We start from the raw sequence: 23,639 nt of genomic DNA, 5'->3' as shown, positions 1-23,639 counted from the left end.
CAAAGTGAAAATAGGGTGACAGATGATTAGAGATAGGGAACAAGTTGGATGCAGAGGAGATGTTTACAGTGGAAGCATGGCTGCTCCACTAGAAATGTGCACCAAAGGAAAACAAAGAGCGGCGATCTGAGAGATGGCTATGATGAATCAGTTCATCATTACCATCTTTTGAGCTTGCTGCTGAATCGTCTTGTCAGTGATGGAGGTTGACATGCATCCTGCTCCCTCTGTGTATCATGCTTGTCTGGCCCCTTTTTACTTCTCAATCCACTCATACCCACCTCTACATGATAGTGCACTGGTAAGGCGGTGATCTGACAGAAACGTGAGCACGCCGGGCGAAATGCCTGGTGGTATTTCGTCTGCCACTACGTTCTGAGTTCAAATTCTGCCGAGGTCGACTTTACCTTTCATCCTTTCGGGGTCGATAAATAAAGTACCAGTTACGCACTGGGATCGATATAATCGACTTAATCCATTTGTCTGGCCTTGTTTGTCCCCTCTATGTTTAGCCCCTTGTGGGTAGTAAAGAAATAGGTATTTCGTCTGCCGCTACGTTCTGAGTTCAAATTCCGAGGTCGACTTTGCCGTTCATCCTTTCGGGGTCGATTAAATAAGTACCGGTTACGCACTGGAGTCGATATAATCGACTTAATCCGTCTGGCTGTCCTTGTTTGTCCCCTCTATGTTTAGCCCCTTGTGGGTAGTAAAGAAATAGGTATTTCGTCTGCCGCTACGTTCTGAGTTCAAATTCCGAGGTCGACTTTGCCGTTCATCCTTTCGGGGTCGATAAATAAAGTACCAGCTACGCACTGAGATCGATATAATCGACTTAATCCGTTTGTCTGTCCTTGTTTGTCCCCTCTATGTTTAGCCCATTGTGGGTAGTAAAGAATTAGGTAGTGCACTGTCCCTGTATTGTGCTAAAAGCTTCAGTTGTATTTCAGCACCTGACACACCTTTAACCAGTGCTTATACTGTAAAGCCAGAAAGAAAATTGGTGCGCTCAGGCTCAAACTTCGATCATGTGAACCACAATAGCACCAACTATAAGCATGCATGCTCAGAATGCAGTGTGCAGCAAGCTGGCAGAATCATTAGCATGCTGGGCGAAATGTTTAGCAGTATTTCGTCTGTCTTTACATTCTGAGTTCAAATTCAACTCATGAGTTGTGACACAACGCTATGAGTTCAAATTCAAGCTGAGGTCAACTTTGCCTTTCATCCGTTCGGGGTCGATAAATTAAGTACTAGTTGCATTCTGGGGTTGATCTAATCAACTGGCCCCCTCCCAAAAATTTCAGGCCTTGCACCTAGATAGAAAAAAAAAGGAAAGCAGCGTAACAATAATAAAGATATGTTATGGTGAAAGTGTGGATAATTTTTGAATTCTCCTAGTGTATATGTATATATCACCGTGACGACCAGGCTATCAGATGTTGCTACACATCACTGGTCACAATGCACTTCACAATGTTTTAGCCTTCAAAGACGCCACCGCGCTGGCTAAGCGAGCAGGCCAACAGAAGAAAGAGTGAAAGAAATTTGTGGCGAAAGAGTACAGCAGGAATCGCCACCATCCCCTGCCGGCGTGGAGCTTTAGGTGCTTTCGCTTAATAAACACTCACAACGCCCAGTCTGGGAATCGAAACCGTGATCCTACGACCGCGAGTCCACTGCCCTAACCACTGGGCTATTGCGCCTCTACAAGTATGTATGTATGTATGTATGTATGTATGTATGTATGTATGTATGTATGTATGTTGTATGTATGTATGTATGTATGTATGTATATATATATATATATATATATATATATATATATATATATATATATACTAGCAGTATCGCCCGGCGTTGCTCTGGTTTGTAAGGGAAATAACTATAAAGCATTTTTAGAGAGTTATAGCCAAAAAATAGCCAAAAAATGGAAAAAAAATGATAACTTTTTTTTGAGAGTAAAAAAAGGTGGAGTTGCGTCCCCTAGACAGATTGCGGTTTGTGCTTCTGATTCTCGACCCCATGTCGAATTTATCGATTTTTTTCAGAACTGGGGGAACTTTTCGAAATTTTCGCTGCGTTAGTTTTGAATTATGACATTGGGCTATGTGTGTGTCAAGTTTCATCAGAATCGGTTGAAAGCCGTGGTCAGGGTGAGGGTACAAGCAAACAGACACACAGAAACACGCACAGACAAACTGCCGTTTATATATAGAGAGAAGATATATATATATATATATATATATATATATATATAAAATACAAAATGGGACTAGAACGCAAAACATCCGGACAGTTAAGTGATACAAAAATGGGACAACAAAAACTCCAGATAGATAATACAAAGAAAACAAGGACGGGTCATTTGAAGTTTTCTTTCCTTAGTCAAGTATCAGATTATCTTCGCAATTTTGGCTACACACACACACACACTCACATATATATATATTATATATATACAAGCACACATACTGTTGTGACAATATTAGAATTCACTCTTAGAATTTTCTGGGCTAATAATCCAATCTTTAGAATATATATTTTCAATACTCGTATCTCTGCTTGAATCAGTTTAATCTCCATCAGGATGGTTTTATTCCTGCATATGTAAATAATCTGTGGCTTAGAGGATAAATATATCATGACATTCCAATAGGCCTGATAAAGATATTCCAGATATTTGCACTGTAAATATTTGTAGGCTGTGTGGTAAAAAGCTTGCTTCCCAACTACATGGTTCCAGGTTCCGTTCCACTGCGTGGCAATGTGGGTGAGTGTCTTCCAGTATAACCACAGGCCGAGCAAAGGTTTATGGGTGGATTTGGTGGACATAAATTGTACCTGTATTTCAAAGGGCCAGCCTTGTCACATTGAATCTCCCTCAGAACTACATTAAGGATACACATGTCTGTGGAGTACTCAGCCACTTGCACGTTGTTCCATCGATCAGATCAACTGGAACACTCATTGCCATGACCGAAATGCAACCAAAATGCAAATATATGGGAAACTACCACCTGTGTCATCTCTTGTGAAAGGTAGGAGAGTCCAGTTTGCTGGACATTGTTGTAGAGCTGAAAACGAGGTAATTTCTACTCTTCTCCTCTGGAAGCCATCTACTCGCAATACCAGAGGGCGCACACTCTCCTACCCTGATGTAATCTCCAGGGATACAGGCAGCTAGCAACAGGACCTCCGTAATGCCATGATGGACCGTGAAGTCTGGCGTAGCATGGTAAATTCCATTGTCTCGACTACGGTCGAACAATGATGATGATGATATATATATATATATTTATATAACTAATGTAGGATAAAATTTTTTTCGAGAAAAAAATTTTATCAATGGCCAGCATATAAAAAAATACCTTTAAAGGTTAAATTTATAAATAATTTACAAAATAATTTACAAAATTTTGTAAATTATATATATATATATGGAAGCCATCTACTCGCAATGCCAGAGGGCGCACACTCTCCTACCCTGATGTAATCTCCAGGGATACAGGCATCCAGCAACAGGACCTCTGTAATGCCATTATGGACCGTGAAGTCAGGCGTAGCATAGTAAATTCCATTGTCTCGACCACGGTCGAACAATGATGATGACCAACAGAATACCAGACTGAAGATCAATATTTTGTCTTAGTTTGACCTTGCTTCCAACTGCCCCTAAAGGTTACCTTCTCGAATCATAGACTCATAAGGGCCAGTTACCTGGCTTCCATGGTGTATAAGTTCCCCACCTGGATGGGATACCTGTCCATCACAGGATTACTCATTTTTGCCAGCTGAGTGGACTGGAGCAACATGAAATGAAGTGTTTTGCTCAAGAACACAATGCGTTGCCTGGTCCAGGCATTGAAACCACAATCTTACGATCACAAGTCCAACACCCTGAGCACAAAGCCATATACTTCCACTAACAGAAATATAGTAACAAAAGAGTTAAAATGGGGTTTTTTTTATCTTCCCATGTAAAGTCCGAAGGTAATTTTGTTTTTACATGGTCTCCAGGACACTCAGTAAACTGGAAAAGCATCCAACCGAACAAACCATGTGAAAGCAGACAGACACCGGATGCTGGCATTGTCCTCTGGCTCCTGTCAAACCAGCCAACCAACAGAAACAGAAAGAAAGAGAGAAAGTTGTGGTGAAAGAGTACGACAGGGCTCGCCACCATCCCCTGCTGGAGCCTCAAGGAGCTTTATGCGTTTTTGTTCAATAAGCGCTCACAACGCCTGGTCTAGGAATCAAAACCGCAATCCTACGACTGCGAATTCACTGCCCTAACCACTGGACCATGGCACCTCCACATTTTGAATTAATCTTGCATTATTTTATAGCTTCAAGATTTTGACAATGTGATTGTATATATTTTACAATGCCATTGTAAGGTAGGTGTAAGAGGCCAGATCTGGCCAGTTTATCTTTTATCTTGGTTTCAGTCATTAGACTGTGGCCATGCTAGAGCACTGCCTTGAACATAAAACAGGTAAAATATTTGAACCAGTTCCGTAAGCACCAATCCGATCGTGGCCGTTGCCAGCCTCACCTGGCACCCACTACACTCACAGAGTGGTTGGCATTAGGAAGGGCATCCAGCTGTAGAAACACTGCCAAATCAGACTGGAGCCTGGTGCAGATCCCGGTCAAACCATCCAACCCATGCTAGCATGGAGAACGGACGTTAAACGATGATGATGATGATGGCTGGTTTAAATGGTTAAGGAGTTAAACAATGATGAGCAGAGCAATAAGTCAAACAGGCCAGGGAACCACCAGCTGTTATCAGAGTCTATATTCAAGTACCAGTAATACACGCGGGTTTGGATTAAACAGGTAAAACAAACGCTTCTTCCCCCATTGCGAACTTCCAAGACAACCCCGGGACACACAATGTAAGAAGAAGAAGAAGCAGAAGGGTGTGATGCTGGGTGTGAGTGATGTGACTTGTCTTTACTCACATCACTCACACGTCTACATTGTGAGTGATGTGAGGTGTGTCTCCGTTGCGTACAACATATCTGCCTGTGTGAATGATTGACTGGTGTGGTTCTACAGCATATACACATGCAGTTGTGTGATTGATATGTCTCTAAAACATACATACACATGTTCACCTGCATGATTGATGTGAATGATGTATCTCTACAGCATACAAACACATGTCTACCTGCACGAGTGGTATGAATGATGTGTCTTTACAGCATATATACACGTGTCTACCTGCATGAGTGATGTGAATAATGTCACTACAGCATACGTATATAACATTCCTACCTGCATGAGTGATGTGATTGATGTGTTACTACAGTATTCATAGCATGTATACTTGCATGAATGATGTGAATGTTGTCACTACAGAAACATACACATATCTATGTGTGAGTGATGTGACTGATGTCTCTCTACAGCTTGTGAGAAATATTCTGTGTGCGTGTGTGGACATAAGTGAAAAGAGAGAAATGAGACTGAAGGTGAAATGGTGTGTAAGGATGTGTGTATCTGTGTAGTGACGTGTGTGTGTGTCTGTATGTGAGTACCTGTATGTCAGTGACGTGTGTGTGTTATGTACATTTCAAATGATACAGTTTGCCAACGAAAGACAAAATGAGGATTCAATACAGGGTGTAGAATTTTTTTCTTTTTCTTCACAATTCCTTTCTTCTGTTCCTGCCTAGAAACCACAGTGCCATAAGAAAAACAAAGCACTAGAAATATGCACATTATATATATATATATATATATATGTGTGTGCGCACACACACCTGTATATATTAATACATATGTGTATGTCTTCATCATCATCATCATCATGACATACATTTATGCATAAAAATGTATATAAATATGCATGTATCAGTTAATATCTACTTCATGCAGACAAGGCTCATGCCTGTGTATAACTATCTCTCTCTCTCTCTCTCTCTATATATATATATACACACACATACATACATACAGTAGCTTTAAAGTTTTGCTCTCCTAGCCTGATCTGTCCAATGAAGGCTAGCAGACCAAGACTTCAAAGTCACTATCCTTCTGTTCTTCCATTTAAAAACCTTTGTGAACGACACCTGCAAATTCACAAGGATTTTCAAAAAAAATATTCAGACTGGCTATTCGAAAGTAACCAGGCTGAGTTTACCAGCAGGGGATCAGAAATGAGCCACTCTGAGTACTGGAAGTCTGAGTTTTTCAGTTATAATGTACTAGCAGTATCGCCCGGTGTTGCTTGGGTTTGTAAGGGAAATAACTATATAAGCATTTTTAGAGAGTTACTTCCCTTATATAAACCGAGCAAAAAATGCGGAAAAATGATGGTAAATTCTTTTTTAAATCATAGACTCATCGTAGATGCGTGCTAATACCCAGAAGAACTCGATATGAATCACGACTATAAGATACCCGCTTTGGTTAAACTGCACCGCAAAATGTGGGAGTAGTTAGGAATCTAAATCAGAGTAGACAGACACACACACAACTTCAATTTTATATTATATAAAGATTAAATATTCTACATTCGTATTGAATCCCATAAATTATTGCTTCTGGTGAATCAACAGAGATTTATAAATATACATATATCGCCGTTAAGAAGTTCATTTCTCAACTTTGTGGTTTCGGGTTTGTTCCCCCCACCCCGCTGTATTTATGTACCTAGCTTCCTACCTAAAGTCACAAATTTATGCTGGGTGTTATGGCTTTTTTTTGTGGCTATCATGTATGTATTTGGTTTGCAAATTTGGCTTTGCAAGGTTTTTCCACAGAATTACACATTCCAAATCTCTGTTATAGAATTCTTATATAATCTATATTCCTCTCCCCTGTATATATAGTATATATATATATATATATATATATATATATATATATATATATATGGCCTGCTCGTTTAGCCAGCGGGGTGGCATCATTTGAAGGCTAAAACAATGCGAAGCGCATTGTGACCAGCGATGCGTAACAACATCTGATAGCCTGGTCGGTCACGTGATCACGATATATATATATATATATATATATACACACACACAAACACATATATTATTGTATACATAATAGATATATAATTTTTTTTGTATATATTGTATATTATTTATTATATATGATATATATTAATATAAGTGTGTGTTTATATATATATCATATATATATATATACATACATATATATACATACATATATATATACATATATATATACACATATATATACATATATATATATATATACATACATATATATATACATATATACATATATATATACATATATATATACATATATATATATACTATCTTATATATATATATATATACATACATATATATGCAATCACTTTCACATCCTGGCACTTTTTCCTTCTACGTCCAACAGTTGGGTCAGCCTTGGTGGAATCCCTTTGTGAATCCCTGCATTGTTCCCTATGATGTTTTTTTATTACTGGCATTAACGAAACACACCATCCCATCGTTGATCCTTTCATTGCCCCCTAAAAAAAAACAACGGTCTCCTCCCCACTCCCATCCGGTGGAGGGTGGCTAGATGAGAACGGACAAGCAGCCACGGAACCCTTAGCCTGCTTCTGGCCCCTGTCTTCCACCCTTTATTTCCCCCACCCCTCCACACACACATCCACACCCATACACACCCTTTAATTTGGTCACCTCTTCGAAACCAATTAACTCTTTGTGATATATTTCTAAAACCTTCCGTTGTGACAAAGGACTTTATTGTCGCTGGGCTAATTACTGAAAAACACCCGTTGTGTATTTGTTATTACTATTGGTGTTATTATTATTATTATTATTTTTGCCTTTCATCCTTTCGGCGTTGATAAATTAAGTACCAGTTACGCACTGGGGTCGATGTAATCGACTTAATCCGTTTGTCTGTCCTCTCTGTATTTAACCCCTTGTGGGTAGTAAAGAAATATATTATTATTATTATTATTATTATTATTATTATTATTATTATTTTTATTTGCTAAATTGAATACCAGGTAAGTACAGGTGAGAAAGCAAGGCATCGGTAACATTAATCCCATCCCCCCCCTGCTCCGTACACCTGTAAAATATTCGTGGTTTTGTGCTTAATGTGAGAAAATATTGTAATAATAATAATGATAATAATAATCATTATTAGTAGTAGTAGTATTAGTATTGTTATTACCAAAGGTGACCAGCTGGTTGATTTATTACCTTAGTAACCCACTCATTAATGTTCCGAGTTCAATTTCTGCCAAGGGTGTCTTCGCCTTTCATCCTTTTGGTGCGGTATGGGGTTCGATAAATAAGTACCATCTCCCTTAAAATTTCTGGCCTTGTACCAATTGTAGAAAGAGTTATTGTTGTTGTTATTATTATTATTATTAAAAAGGTGTCAAGTTGGCTGAATTGTTAGCACGCCGGGCAAAATGCTTAGCGACTTTTCATCTGTCTTTACGTTCTGAGTTCAAATTCCGCCGAGGTCGACTTTGACTTTCATCCTTTCGGGGTCAATAAATTAAGTACCAGTTGAGTACTAGGGTCAATGTGATCAATTCATCCCCCCCCCCCAAAAAATCCAGGCCTTATGCCTATAGTAGAAAGGATTATTATATTATTAAGGCGGCGAGCTGGCAGAAACGTTAGCGCACTGGGTGAAATGCTTAGCGGTATTTCATGTGTTTACATTCTGAGTTCAAAATCCACCGATCTCGACTTTGCCTTTCATCCTTTCGAGGTCGATAAATTAAGTACCAGTTGCATTCTGGGGTCGATCTAATCGACTGGCCCCTTCCCCCAAAATTTGGGCTTTGTGCCTAGAGTAGAAAAGATTATTATTAAGGTGATGAGCTGGCAGAATTGTTAGCACGCCGGGCAAAATGCTTAGTGGTATTTCGTCCGTCTTTACGTTCTAGGTTCAAATTCTGCTGAGGTTGACTTTACCTTTCATCCTTCTGTAGTCAATAAAAATAAGTACCAGTTGGGTTCTGGGGTTGATCTAATTGACTTATCCCTTCCCTGAACTTGCTGGCCTTGTGCACAAAATTTGAAATTGATATTGTTATTATTATTATTATTAAAGGTAGTGAGCTGGCAGAATTGTTAAGAATGCGGGACAAAATGTTTAGCAGTATTTCTTCTGGTTCTCTACATTCTGAGTTCAAATCCAGCCGAGGGTCATCTTTGCCTTTTATCCTGTCAGGGTCAATAAAATAAGTACCAGTTGCGTACTGGGGTTGAAGTAATCGACGAGCCCCACTCCTTCGAATTTTCAGGCCTTGCGCGGTTGGCAGACTATTGAGTGTCGGACAAAATGCTATGTGGTGTCTCGTTCGTTTCGAGTTCAAATCCTGCCGAGCCAACATTGCTTTCCATCCTTTCCAGGTTCCTTAAATCCTTAAAAATGTTTTAGCCCGAAGGCCGCGGCCATGCTGGGGCAGCACCGCTAAATTAAAGTACACTGTTGCTAAATTAAAGTACGCTGTCGTCCCCCCCCACACACACACACACTCAAAATTTGTTAGCCTTGAGCCTAGTTTAGTAACAGCGAGGGCAGTGGATTGACAGAATCATTACAACATCAGCAAAAACACCTTGCGGCATTTGTTTCAATTCTCTACATTCCAAGATCAAATCCTGCTGAAGTCAACTTTGCCGTTCATTTTTTTTTTTTTCTTAAGGTCCAATAAAATACCTGCCAAGTACCTGAGTCTGTGCTATAAATTAATCCCAAATTACTGGCCTTGTACCTTAATTAAAAGCAATTATTATACCTTTCTTTTGGTGACAGGTGTATTATTTAATTATGCGATGTTGATATTGTTTTTTTTGATTTTTATTTTTGGCTGGGATAAACGAGTGGTCTTGTAATTAATAATATATTATTTATTTATCAAATATTTTGTTTCTTTTGAAGAAATAAAAAATTTTTTAAAAAAGCAGATATTATAGCAAAATGGCTATCTTGTATACAATAATCCCGTCTCTTGTGTTATTATTCCAGAGGTTTACGGCATCAAGCTGGCAGAATCATTAGCAAGCTGTATTCTCACAGTATTCCGTCTGTCTTTATGTTCTGAGTTCAAATTTCGCCGAGGTCGACTTTGCCTTTCATCCTTTCGGGGTCGATTAAATAAGTACCAGTTACACACTGGGGGTCGATGTAATCGACTTAATCCGTTTGTCTGTCCTTGTTTGTCGTCTCTGTGTTTAGACCCTTTGTCACCAGTAGGGGTAGAAGCTTTCTCAACTTTGCCCAGGCTATTAGCCCCTTGTGGGTAGTAAAGAAATAAGTATTTCTTCTGGTTCTCAATGTTCTGAGTTTGAATACTGCCGAGGTCGACTTTGTCCATCATTCTTTACAGAGTAGATAAAATAAGTACCAGTTACATACTGGGGTTGATGTGATCAACTTACTCCCTATCCCAAAAATTTCAGGCCCTGTGCCATAATTTGAAACTGATATTAATACTGTTGTAGGGAGCTGGCAGAATTGTTAGCATGCCAAACAAAATGTTATGCAGTATGTGTATATATGAGTGTGTATGTGTGTGTATATATATATATATATATATATATATAAAATATGTATGTATGTATATATATATATATATAAAATATGTATGTATGTATACATATAAAATATGTATGTATGTATATATATATATATATATAAAATATGTATGTATGTATATATATATATATAAAATATGTATGTATATATATATATATATAAAATATGTATGTATATATATATATATAAAATATGTATGTATGTATATATATATATATATATAATAAAATATGTATGTGTATATATATATATATATATATAAAATATGTATGTATGTATATATATATATATATATAAAATATGTATGTATGTATATATATATATAAAATATGTATGTATGTATATATATATATATATATATATATAAAATATGTATGTATGTATATATATATATATATAAAATATGTATGTATGTATATATATATATATATATATATATAAAATATGTATGTATGTATATATATAAAATATGTATGTATGTATATATATAAAATATGTATGTATGTATATATATAAATAAAATATGTATGTATGTATGTATATATATATATATATATAAAATATGTATGTATATATATATATATATGTGTGTGTGTGTGTATATATGTATGTATATATATATCTTTATCTTGTTTCAGCTCACGAGCTGTGGCCATGCTGGGGCACCGCCATTTGGTGTTGCTACATGATTTTACTTCACGAATGCATTTTAGCAATTGGCATTTGGTGCATGAGAGTTCGATGCAGCTGCCTCATCTGCACCTCCTGCCGTGAAGTTGGTTCATCTGGGATACCTGACAGGAAGAGGTCCAGTTTATTTTAAAGACATCCGCATCTACACCATGCAGGTCCCTCAGGTTCTTCGGGAGGATATTGAAGAGCTGTGGGCCTCGGAAGCCCAGGCTATCGCAGTATCTTGTCCTACATCTTGATGGCAAATTTGGAGTCCTTGGCACTATGCAGTGGCGCCCAGTTCTGGCATTTGTGTAACTCTCGATACCACATATATATATAATAACAATTTAATAAATAAAACATATGCATACATACATACATATATGTACATACCTACATGTATATATACATGTATATATGGGTACAGGACACCACAAATAAACGTGGAACACAATGAGAAACGAAAACAAAACCAAACAAGGAAACGGACTTTTTTTTAACAATGAAAAAACAGAGTACAAGACAAACAATGCAAGGAATATTCCCCTTCTTCAGCTGCCTCTGTTTCGATGTGTATATATGCATACACACACACACATATATATATATATATGCAAGCTTGCATACACACACATATATATATATATATATCATCATTGTCGTCGTTTAACGTCCACTTTCCATGCTAGTATGGGTTGGACGATTTGACTGAGGACTGGTGAACCAGATGGCTGCACCAGGCTCCAATCTGATCTGGCATTGGAGTCTATATATATATATATATATATTATATTAAATTAGAGATAAAACCACTATTAGGCAAATCAAACAGTGAAAAACATAAACCAAAACATAGAAATAAATTAATTAATATAATATACAAAATATATATAAATACATATTTATACTGTAAAATTAGATTTAATCCTAAATCTAATTTTTCCCTGTAAGTTTGGATTTACTCCCTAATATTATTATATATATATATGCATACACACAAACACATACATAGTATGTGTGTGTGTGTGTTAGTGTTTGTGTCACCTGGTCTTGATAGCTGTAAAGAAGTGTCACTGTCATATAAGCAGTGTCATTTCTTTCCATTCTTCTGTGAAAAATCATTTCTAGCTAATGAGGAAATAAGGAAATGTTACCTTGCTTGGAAACAGGTGACAGTAACAGGTAACACATCCAAGTATTGAAAAAAAAAACTGTCCCATACAAGCATGGAAAAATGGACATTAATATAATGATGATGATAATGGTCAAAGTCACTCGTGCCAGTGATGCAATAAGGGCACCCAGTACACACTGTAAGGTGGTTTGGTGTGAGGAAAAGCACCCAGCTATAGGAACCATGCCAAAACTGACATCAGAGCTTGGCACAAACACTTGGAAGTTTTAAATAATGTTTTCAAAATTAAAATTTCGGTAGCTGCTGTACATTGTCAAGAGCAGATTTTGAGTCTGATTTGTACATGAGAAAGTAACCCTGGAGTTGGGCAGCACTGATTTCCTGGCTCTCGGCTAAAAGCTGGTCGGCGAACTGTTCTGCCATGCTCTCGAGTTCCTCCGGATAGAAGCGCAGAAACATGGTCTTTATTTGGTGCTTTGAGGCAAAGTCGATCTTCTCTTTGATATCCACTCGACCAGGTCGGATCAGTGCAGAGTCAAGTCTGCAAAAAAAAAGAAAAAAAATAAGCAGAAAAAGAGAGAGGACAATGATGCGTGAAAATTAGGGGTTCTCATCTATTTTTTATTCCTGTGGACCCCTTTAATTCCTGTTTTACTTTGCTGGGTGCCCAGAGCAATTTGAAGTTTAAAAACAATTCCAAATGACAGTGCCCCAGCATGGCCACAGCTCGTGAGCTGAAACTAGATAAAATAAAATAAATAAATAAATTATATACTTAAAATTAATCATTTTGTTATTCTGTTACTTGTTTCAGTCATTTTACTACAGCCATGCTGGAGCAACTCCAGAATTTATTTTATTGGACTCTTTGCTGAACCGCTAAGTAACATGAATGTAAACACACCAACGTCTGTTGTCGTGTGATTGTTAGGGGACACAAAGACATACATACATATATATATACGACAGGCTTCTTTCAGTTTCCGTCTACCAAATCCACTCACAAGGCTATGGTGAGCCCTAGGCTATAGTAGAAGACACTTGACCAAGGTGCCACACAGTGGGACTGAACCTGGAACCACATGGTTGCTAAGCAAGGTTCCTACCACACAGCTACGCCTGCACATATTTTTCACAACAAAATCTTAAGTCCTGGGGTCGATTTGCTTGACTAAAGGCAGTGCTCCAGCATGGCCGTAGTCAAATGACTGAAACAAATGAAAGAATAAAAGAAAAGAATATACATATATATATATAATGTATTCAAAGCAGGAAGTGTCGTTGTTGGGCCCAAAACCCAATGAAGGGCCCTCCACAGGAGCTAGCTTAAAAGCTGCCCTATCAGGTGACTTTTCAGCTAGTTCAACATATTCCTGCACTCAAATGACCGAAACGAGTGAAAGAATAAATTAACGAACGAAGGAGTAAAAGTCATTAAAAAACTTACCTGTTTAAATAATTAGTCGTCATGAAAACGATGCGTCCTTCTGCGGAAGCGACTCCGTCCAGGGCATTGAGTAAACCACTGAGGGTCAAACGGCCAAACCCTTGGTAAGCAGCAGGATCTGGGGAAAGAAAGCATAAAATGGGTTGGAGGGGGGAAGAAGTGAAGGAGTGATGGCTTGGTGGTTAGGGTGATTGGTTCATGATTGTAAGGTCATGAGTTCGAATCCTGGTGATGCATTCTGTCCTTGAGCAAGACACTTTATTTCATGTTGCCCCAGTCTCCTCAGCTGGTAAAAATGAGTGTACCTGTAATTCAAAGGGGGCCAGCCTTGTCACATTCTGTGTCATGCTGAATCTGTCTGGGAACTATGTTAGGGGTGCATGTGTCTGTGGAGTACTCAGCAACTTGCATGTTAATTTCACTAGCAGGCTGTTCTGTTGATCGGATCAACTGGGATCTTTATTGTAATAGAAGGTGAAGAGGAAGAAGGGGATGAGGAAAAGGAAGGTTGAAGAAGAGGAAGAGGGAGAAGAAGCAGAAGAGGAAGAGGGAAAAGTGGAGGGAGAAGAGGGAGAAGGGGAAGAAGAGAGGAAGTGGAGGGAGAAAAGGAAGGAGTGGAGATGAAGACATAGATGAAGAGGGAGAGTACTTACTTTCAACAGAAAGATCCCGGCTGACAAAAGCAGCATCAATGTCCTCGAGGAGGATGATGCTCTGTTCGGGTGCTGTGGTCAGCAGGTGAGACACTCGGTCATCCGTGAGGCTGCGTTCGCTGAGGTTCATCACACAAATGTGATAATCCAGCTCACCTGTTCAAAGGTAAAAAAAAAACCCAAATCAAGTCAATAAACAAAATGGTTAATTGCAAGCCGTGTGTGTGGAGAGGTCAGAGGCCACTGAGATGAGAATATGACCTTCATTTAAAGTCCTCCTTCCATGCTGGCAAACCAGAAAACTACGCCAAGCTCAATGGTTTGACAGGAGCTGGCAAGCCAGAGGATTGCACCAAGCTCCACTGTCTGCTCTGGAATGGTTTCTATGGCTGGATGCTCTTTCTAATGCCAACCATTTACAGTTCCTTTTATGCTGATTTATTCAGTGCCAGCAAGGTCAGCGAGTGAGTCAGAAGACAAGCACCACCACCCCCCACTCACTGAGGCGGGGCAGGGAGAGAGAGAGAGAGTAGTGCTGAGTGGGGGTAGCATTATGCCAGGTGATGAGATGTTGGAGTATGAAGAGAGGGAGAGAAATAGGTTTTTTTTACTGTAGAGAGGAGAGAAAGAGAGAGAATGAGAGGGGAAAAAGAGGAGGGAGGAGAGAAAGATAGGAGAGGAAGTGAGAGGAGAGAAAAAGAGAAGAGAGGAAGAGAGAGAACGAGAGGAGGAAAGGGAGGAGAAGAAGAGAGAGTGGGGAAAGAAAGAGAATAGAAAAAGAGAATGGAGAGAGAGAGAAGAGAGAAAAGAAAATAAGAGAGAGAGAGGAAAGAAGAGAATGAGAAAGAGAGAGGTAAGGGAGATGAGCGGAGAGAGCGAGGAGGGAAAGGGGGAGGAGAAAGAGAGAGTGGAAAAAGAAAGAGGAGAGAATGAGAAGAAAGTGAGAGAAGAGAAAAAGAGAGGAAAGAGAGAAGAAAGAATGGAGAGAGACAGAGGTAAGAAAGAGAGAAGAGAGGGAGGAAAGGGATGAAAAGGGAGAGAAGAGAGGAAAGAAAGTGTGGGGAGAGAGAGAGTTTTGCTATAATCATAACCTCACAACCAATTTCTCATTCCCCTTTTAGCATTCAAACTGGCCAAATCCAGCCCAAATATTCAACCAGTTTTATATTGGAACTGGCCAGATTCAGTCTCTCACACCTACCCTACAATGTCATTCTAAAAAATAAACAATCACATCTTCAAAATACTAAAGCTACAAGATACTACGCGATTAATTTGATTACATTTGATAAATTAATCTGAAAGCCAAAGAGTTAATTATTTTTCAAAAATGTTTCCTTACCTGCCAGGGCTACAATGTAACTGCTTTTCCCACAACCTGGGGGTCCGTGAAGCAAGTAACCCCTGCGATAGGGGATACCTCTGTCTGTATACCACTTGACGCTGGAAATGAATTCGTTGATGTCTTTAAATATTCCTTCTGAAATGCCATGATCAAGAATGACAGAGTGCAAGGGACGTTTGCGCTTTGGGTACCCCAGCTGTCGCCATTCGGCACCCATCGGTGTGTACATGACCGTTCTGCCCTCCTGCTCTTTGAGTGCAATTGCTCGCGCCTCATCGAGAATGTCAATAAACAATTGCTTGTTTTGCCCGACGGCCGTCAACGAGACGGTCTCGAAGGGTACCCCCGTCGTGATGTCCCCCATCGTTTTCTCGCGGTTTCGCTCCACTTTGAACCAGTTGCCTTGCCTTGCCTGAAAAAGTGGTCACCGGGGCTCGGCACAAAGTCAAAGTACGTGAAGACACGGCCCGTGTCTGACTGATGGTACTTGGTGTGAACGCTAAGATGCTGCGTGCGCTTGTACGCTCGGTTGGAGATCCAGTGCAACAGCCAGCGGTAGCTCTTGTCTGAGCTCGGAACCTCCAAGCTGATCAGGTAGTTTCTTCGCAGCAGGATCAAACCATACTGACTTAATTTCCGCAGTGCTGCCATTCCGGTTCCGACACCTACCAGCCCAAATCCGGCACCAAAATAAGGATTTGTGGTCAGGATCCCAGAAGGTCCACAACCGTCATACTGCGTCAAAGATAAGTAATCTGGAATAAAAAAGAAAAAGAATCAAAATATAATAAAACTAATTCATTAAGATTATTCATGAGTGGCTGTGTGGTAAGTAGCTTGCTTACCACCACACGGTTCTGGGTTCAGTCCCACTGTGTGGCATCTTGGGCAAGTTTCTTCTACTATAGCCTCGGGCTGACCAAAGCCTTGTGAGTGGATTTGGTAGACGGAAAAGGAAAGAAGCCCGTCGTATACATGTGTGTGTGTGTGTATATATATATATATATATATATATATATATATATATAAAGTTAATCCAAACAAGAAAACACAACAACGCAAGGACGTGGAACAATATTATTGGACGCTCAGGAAAGAAGGAGGGTTTAACGTTTCGAGCGGAGCTCCTCGTCGGAAACATAGGGGAAGGAAAGATCCAGAGAAGGGAAGACAGAGGAAAAAAATCGCCAACGGTACACACGCGGTCACATGTGTATATATACACATACATATATACGACGGGCTTCTTTCCTTTTCCATCTACTAAATCCACTCACAAGGCTTATATATGTATGCATGTATGTATGTGTGTGTGTGTATTTGTGAGTCTGTGTTTGTCCCCTCAACATCGCTTGACAACCGATGCTGGTGTGTTTACGTCCCCGTCACTTAGCGGTTCGGCAAAAGAGACCGATAGAATAAGTACTAGGCTCACAAAGAATAAGTCCTGGGGTCGATTTGCTCGACTAAAGGCGGTGCACCAGCATGGCCGCAGTCAAATGCCTGAAACAAGTAAAAGAGTATAACAAAGAGTATTACACGCTCTCCATGTAGAAATTAGATCAAATTAACGAAGAGGTCCTGGTCGAAAGTACACCTTATAGGTACTTTTTAAGAAGAGTTGTCCCGGTGCGCGCACTCGCGTACTCACGCATACGCGCTAGCTAGTCGTGACTAGTCGATCCTTACTTTGTGTTTTTTGTGTTTAATTTACTTTGTTTAAAAAAAATTATTTATTTTGTGTTTGATTTACTTTGCTAGGTAGTCGTTGTAGGATCGACTAGTCACGACTAGCTAGCGCGGTTGCTGGAGTACGCGAGTGCGCGCACCGGGACCACTCTTCTTAAATAGTACCCACCTTATAATCGGTTGTAACTTTGGTGGAGTTTTGCAAAAGCTGTGAGTGGAAGTCCTGCCTGTTCTTCCTTCGCAACGGCGTTCTTTTATCCTTGGAATTGTTTCAGGCATTGAACTGCGACCATCGTTCTCGAAGACTTGGGTCGGACAATTCTACAGCAGTACGAGCTGTTTTAAAGTCTGGTACGTAAAGTTACGAGGAGGTAAACAAACCATCACCTGTCTGTTGCCAAGCGGTGTGCAGACGGACGAAAACAAAGGCGTATACACAGATGCACCTAAAGAAAAAATATATTTCTTTACTACCCACAAGGGGCTAAACACAAAGGGGACAAACAAGGACAGACATGGGTATTAAGTCGATTACATCGACCCCAGTGCGTAACTGGTACTTATTTAATCGACCTTGGCGGAATTTGAACCCAGAACGTAACGGCAGACGAAATATGGCTACGCATTTCGCCCGGTGTGCTAACGTTTCTGCCAGCTCGCCGCTTAAAGAAAGAAATAGATAGACAGACAGACAGACAAATAGTCAGGGAGACGACAGACCAACATGTGGCATTGTCGGCCCGGTACCCAAGGTGACGAGCAGCGGTATTGAACACAGGCGGCGAGCTGGCAGAAACGTTAGCGCGCCGGGCGAAATGCTTAGTGGTATTTCGTCTGCGTTACGTTGTGAGTTCAAATTCCGTCGAGGTCGACTTTGCCTTCCATCCTTTCGGGGTCGATTAAATAAGTACCAGTTACGCACTGGGGTCGATGTAATCGACTTAATCCCTTTGTCTGTCCTTGTTTGTCCCCTCTGTGTGTAGCCCCTTGTGGGTAGTAAAGAAATAGGTATTGAACACGGAACCACATGGTTGCGAAGCGAACTTCCAAACCAGACAGCAATGGGAAGATATAAAAATGCTAAACCATCTTCATTTAGTCATGACAACTTACCCAGCCCCTTATTAATCCACAAAAGACCCTCCGTAATGAGAAATTATTCCCGTATTTTTTGTCCGGGACGAAGAAGTGGCTTTAAAGAAAAATTGGCTGTTATTTCTAGTATATTGAATGACCACATAAAGGCAAGGGATAACACGGTGAATATGATAGATACCTGTGGATAGCGAAGGTGTCCTACAGAGAGATCCTGGGGTTACAAACATATGATCGCGTTGGTGACCTCTGTGTTAAAAGACATGTAAGAAAGTGATAGCAACAATATTGGGAAACATATAAAAATGGATTGGCGATGCCGAAAGGACGAAAGAATAAGTTTATGCTCCAAAAAGTAGATTATTATCATAATTAAGGTTTTAATTTCTCAGCAACAATTAGTTAAATTATTTAAGTAGCTTCGTAGCTTCGTAGAAAATGAGACAATATATAACCACGTTTCGGTACTGGTCGAAAGGAAAATTGTAAAGATCTTATGAGTTGATATTCAATTTGTTTTTGAAGTATTAAAGAAATATAATTATACAGGCTATACGTATATACGTACATACATATATACATACATGCATACATACATACACACATACATACATACATACATACATACACACATACATACATACATACATACATACATACATACATACATACATACATACACACACACATACATACATACATACATACATACATACATACATACATACATACATATCCGTCTATCTATCTATCTATCTATCTATCTATCTAATCTATATATCTATATATATATATATATATCTGTCTATAATCGTAATCTTCTCCATCTGAAAGATATTTGTAGAAACTTTTATTTAAAAACAAATACTACAACTTTTCTGATTAATTTTTACTATTTTTAATTCCACCCCATAACAAAAAAAAACATTCTTTCGTCCATTTAAGAACTTATCATTATTTTTCCCCTTCCATATTTAATAATTATATAACATTTTCATTGTATTTAAATATTTTTTTTGTTTTCTTAATGTTTTTAATTTTTCTTTCATTAAATTTCTTTTTAATTAAGAAAGAAAAAAAATTCATTTTCTTGTCGTCTACACATGGTAATCCCGGTTTCCGGTTTATCGCTAGCGGAGGCTTCTGATTGGCTAAAATTCCAAACTTTAAAACGTCTCTAACTTTTTAATTATCAATTACGAAGAGAAATGAAAATGATTTTCGTCATTAGCATGCAAGAATACACCATCGTAGAAAATTTGAATTAAATCCGACGATGCAAACAAAACCATCAACGTCTGCTAGTCAGGACAGGCAGAGAGAGAGAGAACCTTGGCTTTCTGAGTCCCATGAAGATTCCGCTGCAGATATTCGGGTTTGTACAGAGAAGGGCGTGGGATTTTTACATTAGGATTCGACATTAGTTCATATCAAACCTTTTGAAATAATCCCGATTTATTACGACCCCATACACGCACCTGAACATAATTAAACGAAACGTAATTAACGAAGCACCTGTATATTTTCTTTTCCGGTTTCTGTCCCACACAGCCACATCTTGTCTCATTTTACCCCGTTAGATTTACCGATTCCACCTGAACGTCTGCTATCAGATATCTACACGGGCTTTCTATTTGTTAACACATATATTCGTATAATATTCCATTAGGTATAACGATGTTTCGTAATATAGATGTAAAGTCTTTATCTGCAACTGTATAATATATATTAAAAAAAATACAAAATGGGACAAGAACGCAAAACATCCAAATAGAAGATACAAAAACACGAACGGGTCATTCGAAGCCTTTAATCTTCAGTCAAGAACCGGATCATCCTCGCAATTTCGGCTGATTAATCTTGAGATTGCTCCAATCTGGCCAGCCCCACGGAAAACTATGCTAAGAGCATTAGATTCCTCGGAAAAAGGATGTGTATAATACCTGTATAGAACATAGTCGACCTCAAGCAGTCTACAGGTAAGAAAATACCATGTCTAAATCGCATATTTTCTACATACATAAATAAAAAAACTCGTGATATTTACGGTAAGAAGCTGAACTATCATACATTATTTATAAACAGACATTTCTCAGCCTTTTAAGAATTACTATGGAAGACGTTAAATGTTTGGACACTTTTAACATAACTGTTTTTAACGATATAGACTCGGTTACTGAGACAGACAGAGATGAGAAACCTTTATTGAATGAAACAACAGTTCCTGATCAAAGATCGATCCAGAGAAATATTCCTGAACATTACTGTGAGATCTGTCGGAAAACGTTCTCGTCCGAACACGAAGTTTTCACCCACAAGAACACATCATAGAAAGACACCCCACAACTACGGAGTGTATGGTAAATATTTTGTCTTTAACAGTAAATTGACAACACAGAGAAGAACTGGAGACAAACCATTTCATTGTGATATCTGCGGAAAATCTTTTGTGTCTTTTAATAAATTAACCAGGCACAAACGGATACATACGAGGGAAAAAAGCCATCAATGCGAAATCTGTGGTAAATATTTCTCTCTTAGTTCTTGCCTTGTTCTTCATAAACGAACTCACACAGGGGAAAAACCTTACCGTTGCAACACCTGTGGCAAATCGTTCTCAGGTAAATTTAGCCTCGTCGTTCATTCTAGAATCCATGCGGAAGAAAAACGTTTCCGATGTGATTTGTGCGGAAAAGCTTTCACTCAGAATTCTCACCTTGTCGTTCATAAATCCATCCATACCGGAGAGAAACCCTTCCTCTGTGATATCTGCGGGAAATCTTTCGTGTCGAACAATAAGCTGACGAGGCATACGAGGGTCCACACGGGAGAAAGGCCTTATCATTGTCAGATCTGTGGCAAGTCCTTTTCTGCGAGTTCTTGCCTTGTTCTTCATAAACGAACTCATACGGGGGAAAAACCATTCCGTTGTGAATTATGCGGAAAGTCGTTCTCGGGTAAGTTCAGCCTTGTAGTTCACACCAGGATTCATGCCAGAGAAAAGCCATTCCACTGCGGAATCTGCGGAAAATCCTTCTCTAGTAATTCTCATCTTGTCGTCCACAAACGGATTCACACGGCGAGAAACCGTTCAGCTGTGAAATCTGTGGAAAAGCTTTTATCTCGAATAATAAATTGACAAGACACGTGAGGGTCCACACCGGAGAAAAACCCTATCATTGTGAGATTTGCGGAAAATCCTTTTCCGTTAATTCTTGCGTTATCGTTCATAAGAGACCCACACGGGGGAAAAAACCTTCCATTGCCAGCTCTGTGGTAAATCGTTCCTCACCAGCACCCAGTTAAAAACCCACAAGCAATACACAACGGCGGAAAAGTGTTCCACTGCGAACAATGTGGCAAAGTTTTTACTGATAATTCTCGTTTTGTAGTTCATCAGAAAATGCACGCAGGGGAAAAACCATTCGACTGTGACACTTGTGGAAAGGCGTTCATGCAGAAATCTCATCTTGTAGTTCACAAACTTATCCACACGGGAGAGAAACCGTATCGTTGTGAAACTTGTGGAAAGTCTTTTATTACTAACGGTTACTTAACAAAACACAAACGTTCACACACAGGAGAAAAGCCATTCGGGTGTGACACATGTGGAAAGTTTTTTTCCACAAATGGTAATTTAAAGACACATAAACGACTTCATACTAGAGAGAAACCTTCCAAATGTAAAATCTGAGAAAGAAATTCTCTTGCAAGTCTGAGCTTTTGGTCCATCAACATGTAAATGTCGGTAAGAATTTAGGATCTTTTCACCTTACAAACTACAGAATTTTCTCAATAAAGCCAAGAGAAAAAGACGTTTTATGTGACACATTCTACCACTATACGAAGTTTAAAAGTGTTTAGTCACAAAAAATTATTTTTAAACTGCCATTCAAACTGAAAAGATCTCCAACTTTTAATTAAATTCTAATTATAAACACTGGAGGCTGTTTGGAAAAAAAGCATCTGTGAAACGAATAAGTTTGGAAACCTGCAGGATTTGATTACAGTAACCATTTTTAAAGACTAAATGACATGATCTGCGATTGTAATAAGCGGCTTCTTTTGTATTAGTGTTCAATGTGTATCATATCTTACCTGGTGTGGTTGAAATAGATCGATATTTATTGCGAAATCCCTTTTTAATTAGATCCAACGTTGATCACATGTGGGAAGCTTTTTTCCACAAATGGTAATCTAAAGACACATAAACGACTTCATACTAGAGAGAAACCTTCCAAATGTAAAATCTGAGAAAGAATTCTCTTGCAAGTCTAAGCTTTTGGTCCATCAACATGTACATGTCGGCAAGCTTTTAGGATCTTTTCACTTTACAAACTACAGAATTTTCTCAATAACGCCAAGAGAAAAAGATGTTTTATATGACACATTCTACCACTATACGAAGTTTAAAAGTGTTTTAGCCCAAAGGCCGCGGCCATGCTGGGGCACCACCGCTGAAAAGTTACAAAAAATCATTTTTTTAAAATCTGCCGGTCAAAGTGAAAAGATCCAGCATGGATCATTTATTGTGAATTTAAGTTTTTTTCACTTGAATTTTCATTTTCATTTTGTAATCTGCAAATTTGGTTTTGTTTAAGAGAAATCCTTTTTTTCTAAAATGTGTGAGGAATCCTTATTTTTGAATCACAAACTTGAAGTTGGTAAACAAATGCATTCTAAAGAAAAAGATGTGTAAGAAACCATTCCTTGTAGACTGTTTTGTAATTCACAGACGTCTTCAAATTCGCAAACACCTGGAAGAAAGATCTGGTAACCGTTGTTTGTCTTTCTTAAACAGACATTATCTCGTTAATCATGATTGGAAAAAAAAAAAACACCTGAGCAAAACTTAAACACTTTAGCATTTGAACCATCCATACCCGGGTTGCGGATCCGTGGAACAAGCTGCCAGACGAGATGGTGAAGATGCCGACGACCGCTTTGTTCAAAGCCTCCCTGACCTCAAGTGGCCTGAACTCTTTATATGAACACCACCCTGTACTTAACTCCATGTCCCCCTACATGGCCTTGCTA

At 38.9% G+C, this 23,639-nt stretch overlaps 2 protein-coding genes and 1 long non-coding RNA gene across 3 annotated transcripts; 2 read left to right on the top strand and 1 right to left on the bottom strand.

Moving 5' to 3' along the window:
* Positions 1–9,134: 9,134 nt before the first annotated feature.
* Positions 9,135–9,673, top strand: LOC118768283. Its single transcript, XR_005004114.1, has 2 exons — positions 9,135–9,166; positions 9,349–9,673. It is a non-coding gene; the product is annotated as an uncharacterized LOC118768283 (long non-coding RNA).
* A 2,534-nt stretch (positions 9,674–12,207) lies between these two features.
* On the bottom strand, positions 12,208–18,917 carry LOC115225556 (mitochondrial chaperone BCS1-like). The gene is given in 6 exon segments (XM_036514432.1): positions 12,208–12,914; positions 13,821–13,938; positions 14,474–14,629; positions 15,816–16,224; positions 16,227–16,573; positions 18,784–18,917. Coding segments are annotated over 6 exon segments (1,335 nt in total). The 5' UTR covers positions 18,833–18,917; the 3' UTR covers positions 12,208–12,658.
* Positions 18,918–20,504: 1,587 nt separating this feature from the next.
* Positions 20,505–22,464, top strand: LOC115225555 (zinc finger protein 239-like). The gene has a single exon (XM_036514443.1). It carries the CDS (start codon positions 20,812–20,814, stop codon positions 21,739–21,741), a length of 930 nt encoding a protein of 309 aa, XP_036370336.1. The 5' UTR covers positions 20,505–20,811; the 3' UTR covers positions 21,742–22,464.
* The last annotated feature ends 1,175 nt before the right edge of the window (positions 22,465–23,639 follow it).

Source organism: Octopus sinensis, linkage group LG28, assembly GCF_006345805.1.
Source record: "Octopus sinensis linkage group LG28, ASM634580v1, whole genome shotgun sequence".
Taxonomy (NCBI): Eukaryota; Metazoa; Mollusca; class Cephalopoda; order Octopoda; family Octopodidae; genus Octopus; species Octopus sinensis.
This window is presented reverse-complemented; position numbering and strand designations above follow the sequence as displayed.

Excerpts from the sequence above, each read along its gene's own strand:
- LOC115225555 (XM_036514443.1), top strand. The coding sequence starts at position 20,812 with ATGAAACAACAGTTCCTGATCAAAGATCGATCCAGAGAAATATTCCTG.